Raw genomic sequence first — 8,805 nt, 5'->3', positions numbered from 1 at the left:
CCTAAACTACTGTTTTCCTTTTTTTATCTTTTTTTTCAGTTATCAATTTGACTGTATGATCTGGTTGAACTGTAAAGTGCCTTGAGATGACATGTGTTGTGAATTTGGCGCTATATAAATAAACTGAATTGAATTGAATTGAATGTATGAAATCCCACTTGTGCAATATATAAAGTCAGTTTTAATCAATATTTCAATCCAATTTGTATGCTTTGGATTTACTGTTTTGTGGTTACATCTCCAGTACCAATAAAACCAAATCTATTCAGTACAAACCTTCATTTGTTGGTTTAAATCTAGGAAACATTCAGGAGGCCAGAACTCAAACCAATAACAGCCTCTAATTAAACCACAGAAGGAAACATCTAATGTTTTACAAGTTGCTAATATGCTTTACAAACACAGCAATCGTCAGGATGATGCAAACATCACTAAAATAGGGGATCTAAGAATATATTCAGCTTACTATAAAAAGGTAATACTGAGATACGTGAAAAATATTTTTCTAATATTTTGGCTAAACCTAAGATCCAGGATAAAATAAATAAAACAATTTGTATTTTTTTTCCCCCTTAATTAACAGTTTCTGAATTTCAGCCCTGGAGAGCCGGTGTCCTGCAGCTTTCAGATGCGTCTCCGCTTCCACACACCTGAATCAAGTAATCAGGTCTCTAGAGAACTTCTCTCAAACTGATTTAATTAAATTACATTTTTTAGCTCTCATTCCTTCACCTTTCATTAAATCAACAATAAAGACACTTTTGTTGGTAGGAAAAGAAGTCCAGAATGTACTGAATCCAGACAGCCTTTAGCTTTTCATAAGGTGATTAAAAAAAAACTTTAGAGGATGCTAGTCAAAACTGAGACTACAGCCTTCCCCAAAAGAACTACAAAAGATGCAGTACACACACAAATGCAGTGAATGGCTGAACCTCTTAGAAATAGGCAACACGTAAAGGTGTGTACATCTGCATTTGTCACACAGAGTACTAATACATTTCAGGGGTTGAAATTAAGGATTTTTACCACTTGCCCAAAGGGCAAGTGACTTTCACATTTAATTAGCCAAGAAACAATTTTTACTTGCCCAGTATAATGTCTGATAAATATAGTTCCTAATATTCCTTTTTGTATATATATCAATGAAATGTTTGTTTTTTTTAAATGTTTTTTTGTAATTCAGTAAGTTTCCAGGTTCCTGGTGTGTATATGCATGCGTCAGATAATGAACCCAAGCCTACATTACCGTGTTAACATGCTTTTCAATCCTTCCTGCACATTCTTTTCAAACTAAACTTTGGCTTTTTCAAATCCCGCGAGAATGTGTACAAAACATCAAAGATGGCGCCCGCAACGCTTGTGGGTCATTTTCAGCGAATGTCAGTGATTTTAAAGTAATTTTTAAGTGATAAATAGATCCCTAGGCCTTTAGGTTGTGTTAAAATGCTTCAAGTTGGTTTGTTGCCATACAGAAAATTCAAACTAAACACTTTTTCACACCATGGTTACAATAAAGTCCTGTAACAATGGACTCTGGGTAAGCAAGGTTTAAAAAACTAAAAGCTTGGGATGAAACATCTTCAAACTTCGGGGGTAGTGCAGAAAAAAATTGAAATAAAACTGTAATTTTTGTAAAAAAAAAAATAAAATAAAAAAATAATCACAATTTAGATTTTTGGCAAAATAGTTCAGCTCTACTGGATATTATCCAGAGTCTTTAGCGCAAGGATATTTTCATTATATTGTTACTTAAATTATGCTGTTAACATAAAGACACCTCCATGGTTTTATCTTCTGCCATGTTTGCACTTTCAACATGCACAACATTCACAATATCCTGGTATAAGACATGATGTTAGCAGTTTTTTTTCATTATTAGACTTAACACAAGGACATTTCAAAGGAAATGCGTAAATGGATTGGGAGATACTCACCACCAGTGGTGGACCACCGGTCAGTGGTCTATAAGACCAGTGAACAGACATCTTACTGGTTGGTGGGCTTGTAGAGGTGAATGTGCACGGCAACATGACCGTATCCCCTTTAGATGCATGGACCTCTGCTGGAGTGGTTACGTGGATGCCGGAAACTTGGGAAAGGCCTGGAGATGAAATTATGCAAGATCACAATGATGACTTAAGTTAAATTGGAAATGAAATATAAATGATAGAAGCTGCTTTGCTTGTTTAGGAGTAACACAGAAACTAAAGTAGGAAATACAACTAAGAGTGACTTTTGGGTGGCATTTCATCTACTTTTATATGAAGAAAAAGGATCATATCTAAGGAGAGCTGGCAGCTTTAGTGCATTAATTGTGGTTATTAAAAAGAATCTGCATTTTTTTAGCTTAAAAATAATGTGCTACTGCGCTGAAGGGAAATATCTGCCCGAGTGTGGAAAGGACACACATTAATGCTCTTTAACACGCACAGCGACATCCTCCTCTGGCTCAGAAACCGATGACCGACAAGGTCCTTTAAGAGCGTAATATATGTGAATACATTATCGAACCAGAGTACAGTTGCTTTCAGAGATCAACTAGCACCACAAGAGTTCGGCTGGAGCTCTAATAGTGCACATTAGAGTTGGATTGTGATATCACCCCGACCCTAACAGAACTAAAGCTGCAGGTGTAAAAAAAACAAAAAAAACACCTATTTAAGTAATCATCCAAATTTTTCATATGGTTTTATTGTCTTTTTTTTTTTTTTAAGTAGCTCAAGATTGGTCTGATATATTTAATCTCTCACAGGAAGCAGTGTTGCTGTTATTCTTCTAAATGTTTGGAAGTTGGTCTGAATTCCACTTTTTGTTAAATAAAAAAGGTTAGTTTGATTCTCATTAAAGACTTAAATATTCTACACTGCGAGTGTAGAACTGCCTTGATATACATAACCATATTTTAAACATGCAAATGTAACTGTGATTAACAGCAATTAACTTTAAAGCCTCTGCAATAAAAAAAAAAATTTAAATTAATTTGACAGCCCATCTAAACTTTTTATTTTAATGGAACCACATAAGCGGCCACACTTTCTCACCAGAAAGGAGTGTCTTATTGCATTCGACAAGCCTGTTCAACATCTGCACATGAAAGGTCTTTAATATGAAGGGTGTCAAGCAAAAACTTTGCTGTTTGCTTGTTGCTACTATTAGGGCAAGAAAAGATGTGTTGTTTCGGGTCAGCCCACCTTTCCGTCTCCGCTCTCGCAGCATAAGATTTATGCTCTAAAATTGCAGATCTTGGTAAAAAGAGAAGAACCCTTTTATTTTGTTTTGGTTTTACTTCATAAAAGATGCTTCTCAGAAGGCTGTAATTCCCACTCAGCTCATCTTGGAGTCTTGTTGATGCATGCATGTGGTGACTCCAACAACCTTAGAGATCAGCAGGCAGGTTTTGATTTGCACCAGACTTGGAATGTGCTGGAGGATGGACCTCCATGTGGCTTAAAAACATCAGCACTTGATGATTGTTGTAGTACAAGTCGACAGAATTGACAAATACTCCTAAATAAATGTCGAAAAGTCTTCAGAAAAACTGAGAGAAAAGTCAGTTTGCTTCCAGTTTTAGACCGTTTTGTGCTCGCCATGACCCGATGACTGAGACAGGCATTGTTGCCAAAAAAGTTGAGAACCAGACGCACTCAAAGAAACCTCACATCAGATGTTTTGTAGAGAAGGGTTAGGAAACCTAAAGTCGATAAACTTAATACGACTTTATGAAATTCCTGTTGAAACCAACTGTTTTTTCTCTCTCAAATGTTGCTGTAGCAAATCATTTAGCTTTATTACTAATTTTGGAGCTGCCATTTCTGATGAATATATTTGCATTTCCAAGTCATTCCATTGAAATAAGGAAGAGCAAATAGCCTGTAATAAATTAAGCCAATCTTAGGTTTTAATGAACTCCAGTCGTCATGATAAGAAAACCCAAACCCAAAGAGAGGATATGTACGGAAGAGGATTAGTGTGCAAAAAAAAAAAAGAGAGTGAACTGATTTTTACATTTTATTTCAGTTTAATATGGGAAAAAAGTCAGAATTCTGAGTTTAAAGTCAGAATTCTGACTTTTTTCTCAGAAGTCTGACTTTTTTCTCGGAATTCTGACTTTTTCCTCGGAATTCTGACTTTTTTCTCGGAATTCTGAGTTTAATCTCGGAATTCTGACTTTTCTCTCGGAATTCTGACTTTTCTCTCGGAATTCTGACTTTGATCTCAGAATTCTGACTTTAATCTCAGAAGTCTGACTTTTTTCTCAGAATTCTGACTTTTTTCTCAGAATTCTGACAGCTAACAAACATGTTAGCATCAAGCCATAGTCATGTCTGTTTTAGAGACTAGCTCTCTTGTTTTAATGACCTTCTGCTCCTCCATTAATGAGGGGACGCCTCGGGCATGTAAAAAGTTGCCTAATTCCGTCATTTTCCACCAACGTGTCACTGGCCACCTCAAATAACTCACATCTTTGTCAGTGAAGCTGAGTGCTTCCACATCTCTTCCTTCATGGTGCTCGTCTATATTAAGATCCAGAATTCTAAGATTAAAGTCAGAATTCTGAGAAAAAAGTCAGAATTCTGAGAATAAAGTCAGACTTCTGAGACTAAAGTCAGACTTCTGACCTTTTTTCCCCATATTAAACTGAAATAAAATTTAAAAATCAGTTCACTTTTTTTTTTTTTTCAGTAGCCCTAATCCTCTTCCGTAGATATGAGAGCTGTTGAGATGAATCAGATTTTTCTACAAAGACCCCAGGGTGAGCGAGTAAACAACACCAACAGAACGGTTTCCTCTTAAAAGATGAAACCAAGCAGAGGCCCATTTTAAGGGAAACACTCTAGACCTCAGCGACATGATGGACACGGATAATGTGGTAATTGGAGGTTTCACAGGAAGTCTGGCAGATCATTAGTTATCGTTGCACTGACACCAACTGTCTGAGCATTTTGGGGTTTTGAAGGGATAAGAACTAAAATGAGAAGTCAAAAAAGATAGAGAGGGATCCTAATTATAATTTAATACAGTCTATGATTTTTCCTGAAATACTACAAGTTGATAGAATTTATTTTATGATTAATGCATGTGCTTGTCAAACCCTAATAAAACCTGGCTATTATGTGCTAAAGCTAATAATTTCCTAAGCAGTTTATCTAATTAAAACAAGATTTGCAAATGAAATGGGAGTTTATGGACAGAGCAGATTATACTCAGAGAGCTCTCTCACTATGCATTTGGAGTGTTCTTGACCCAGAACACTGTATTATTTTTGATATAACTGGGGCCAGTGATCATCTCCTCATTTTACTAACATGCATGATGTAGCGATGTGGTGATGTGGCAGGCTGTGTATAAAATGCTTCTTTTACTGGAATTCTGGGCCGACTTTCTAAAGAAGTGAGCCCGGAGGTAAGCGCTGCCATCTAATCTGAGCCATTGATCTGGTCTGAGTAAGATTACAATTTCTCTCAAAACCTGGTGTTATGTCTCAAAGAAATGTAATACACAAACCTTATAAAGGGTTATTTAAAGTGTTTTCTTAGAGGGATTTCTTCTCAGGAAAGAATCGGGGAGAAAAAGCCTAAAGATGTAAACTTGGAGCTTTCCTTTAACACAGTCTTGCATAAAGTAACAATCAGTACGGTTTAAATGGTGAATTTTGATACCTATATAGCACTTTTTCAGGTCAGGGTACTCTAAACTGATTCGCCCTACATAGAGTCAGTCACACACTGATGGGGACAGACCTCATGGAGGCCACAGCTGCCCTGGAGCTCACTGAAAGAATGGAGGCTGCCATGCACATACGCTGCAGATCTATCTGACCACCATCATTTGGATGCTTTATATCCACTGGCAGTTCCTGATTCCAATCACCATTTGATTTTTATAAACAGTAACTGCACAACCCCTGTGGCTGCAGTGTCTTGGAAAACATTCATACTCATTTTTGTCTATCAAACAAAAATATGCATTGGATGTGTATTCGGCCTCCTTTAACCCTCTTTCCTCTACAAGCCACTGGGATGGCCAAAACTACTCAACTAATCTACTAACCAATAAACTTCCTCAGCATCAAAAGACCAGGAAAGTTCAACACCCTGTCAGTGCCTCCCTGTCACGACTTAATGATGTTCTGACCAACTGGCCTCCATCTTCACTCAGACTTTCAACAAGCTTTTATACCTCATGCTACAAATAGTACACCACCCTTCCAGTCCCAAAGAAGGTCATCATTACAGAGTTAAATGACCGGTATGGAAGGATTAGAGAGACATCACATGTTCCATGTTGGACCAAAAGGAGTTTAATAACCAGGTAAGGTCAACAGATGAGCATTTGACCTGGGACTACACTCTATCCTACATCTGGAACATCCAGGGATGAACAGCAGGATCCTGTTTGTCGACGTCAGCTCCGCCATCAACACAGACATCCTAAACCAGAATCTCCCCCAGTTCTCCTCCCACTGCTCTCTGTACAAAAATGGCTGTATCCAATTGGACTTGTAGGGAAATATCTAATACATGTATGTCCTGAGGACATGGTTTAAAAACCACTGTTGTAAGGGAGAGCAGCACGTCAAAACTAAATGAAAAGACATTTATTATGAATATTGTGGCAATAATTACACATTATTGTAAAGAAGCAGCATAAAACAAGTCATCTACAGTGCATACAGTCAGGGAGGATTTACCATTAGGCAATACTAGGGCCCCAAGTTCCTGGGAGCCCCATAAAACTCTGTTTACATGTATGGTTAATACCACTATTCCTTATTTGTACACATTATGTTTTTGATAAAAATCCTTTCGCTAAAATGCCATCAGGATGCTTATAATATTAGTGTGTCTCAGCCCCCCTCAGTGTCCACCATATTGGATCAGTCCATTTGCTGCGCATGTTCAGAAAGGTCCAAACAGACAGCAGCAAACCATTTGAAAACAAACAATGCAAAGAGCAGTGTTGCCAACTTAGCACCTTTGTTGCTATATTTAGTGACTTTTCAGACCCCTCTAGTACTTTTATTTCTAAAAAGTGCCTAGCGCAAAATCGAGTGACTTTTTTTTTACTGGAGACTTTGGTGACAACATCTAAAAGCAGCAAACTCTGCTCTCCAGAGCAAGTAGATTGGTAACCCCGCCTCCTGCTCTCCTCTATCTTGTCTGCTGTCATGATTCATGCAGCTATTATTTCATCCAAATGAAAAATGGCGAACAGATAAGCAGATCATGACTTGTCTACAGCGAAAAGAAGGACCGGGTTATTTACTTTTGCAGTCACCTTTTTGGAAACACAGGAAGGAGCAATCAGCTAAGTGAACTTAGTGCCTGGAAAAAATATTTCATTGCTTTTGAGACAGCATGAAAACTCAGCTGAGTACAAAATATAGAGAGTAAAACAACAAGAAAAGGGACAAGAAGAGAGGGACAAAACCTAGAACAAATAACGTATGTCTAGGATGACCAGAAGTCTTCTTTTATCCGGACATGTCCTTCTTTTCAGACCATTTTGGTCGACTACAGTGCAAACACATAGTCCAAACAGGGAGCCAGCGGGGGACTGAGGTACTGAACCTGACCTGGTAACAGTAGCCTGGACACCTGCGTCCCCAGCCCCCTCATCCGGCTGAGGACGGGTGGCTCATGGCTCTTTGCTGAGTCAGTACTCCTTTTCAGAAACCCAAATCTGGTCACCCTAAATATGTCTATTCTATTAAAATTTCTCTATCTGCATAATAGGTCTTTTTTATGTGTCATCTTCTCAATTCAGAGGGCCCCCTGCCTGTCTTTCCCTAGGGCCCCTAATTTCCTAAACCCGCCCCTGCATAGAGTAGCAATCAGAGCTATAACTCAGTGACTGTTATATTATTTCATGTCTCCTAACATTAAATGGTATTTATTTAATCAAAAGGCTTCTCCAAGAAATAGATAAGTTCAGCATTTGAAGCCATTATCCAGCTTTATGTAGAGACGCCAAAGTTTGGCCTATAAAGGAGAATATATATAATACTACACACCAATAAAACTCACTATAACGCTTTTTTCCCCACCAGTTAGATTTAAATACGTGTTTAATGTTACATTTTATCCAACAAATCGTGCAAGTAAAGCGCCCCCTTCCTGGACAGTTTGAAATGTTCTTTTTAAAGACAAACTTATGATGTTTTATGGTTATTTGGTTCAAACAGGCAGCTTTAAATGTAAAAAACAAAACGCCTCCTAAATTATAGGTATGAACGCGATACCAAAAGCAATTAATGTCCTCTACTCTTTGAGTTTAGGTAGAAAGGTATAGGCCATGAAGAGCTCGCCTTTCGGCTGTTGAAATATTTACTGCGACATGGCAGCCGAACGGACCGAGGCCCAGTTTACTCACCGAAACAGCCGAACAAATAGAGCAGCAGCACTACATTCAGAGCCGTTTGTCCTGCGACCATTCGACACATTATTGGTATGAAAGGAGGGTCCCTTTCGGTGACGATTTAAAAAAAAAAGTCCTCAAAGTTGCGTCAAAAGTTGAGTAAAATTCCGCCCATGAGTCAGTTTGGTCCCCGCCTGTCTACCTGTCGGACAGGTGGATCAGGAAGTGGAGCTTCAACTCGGAGAGAGGAGGCAGTCAACTCGAAACTACTGTAACAACGAGGAAAAAACTTATGGTGGTAGTCAGATTCTAGGTTTAACACAAAAGTTAGTGTTTTAGAAGGAAGATGGAAATAGTCACATAAAACTGGAATTACTGTGGTTTGGTTAAGTTTACTCAAAGTTCAAGTTTACTCAAAGTTCTTTTTAAAGGGAAACAAAGTCACCT

The 8,805-nt window shown here is 38.1% G+C and overlaps 1 protein-coding gene across 1 annotated transcript in view; it reads right to left on the bottom strand.

Annotated features, from left to right (window-relative positions):
- LOC107102576 (myelin protein zero-like protein 3) overlaps positions 1-8,569 on the bottom strand; it is a 21,129-nt gene extending 12,560 nt beyond the window's left edge. Inside the window, exons 1-2 of the mRNA XM_015401944.1 lie at positions 8,374-8,569; positions 1,935-2,101 (exon numbers count right to left, since the gene is read on the bottom strand). Of these exons, the coding sequence (XP_015257430.1) occupies positions 1,935-2,101; positions 8,374-8,443 (237 nt within the window). The 5' untranslated portion in view covers positions 8,444-8,569. The remainder of the gene's footprint in view (positions 1-1,934; positions 2,102-8,373) is intronic.
- Positions 8,570-8,805: the final 236 nt, after the last annotated feature.

This window comes from Cyprinodon variegatus, unplaced genomic scaffold (genome assembly GCF_000732505.1).
Source record: "Cyprinodon variegatus isolate N-32 unplaced genomic scaffold, C_variegatus-1.0 Scaffold33, whole genome shotgun sequence".
In the NCBI taxonomy this organism is placed as follows: Eukaryota; Metazoa; Chordata; class Actinopteri; order Cyprinodontiformes; family Cyprinodontidae; genus Cyprinodon; species Cyprinodon variegatus.
This window is presented reverse-complemented; position numbering and strand designations above follow the sequence as displayed.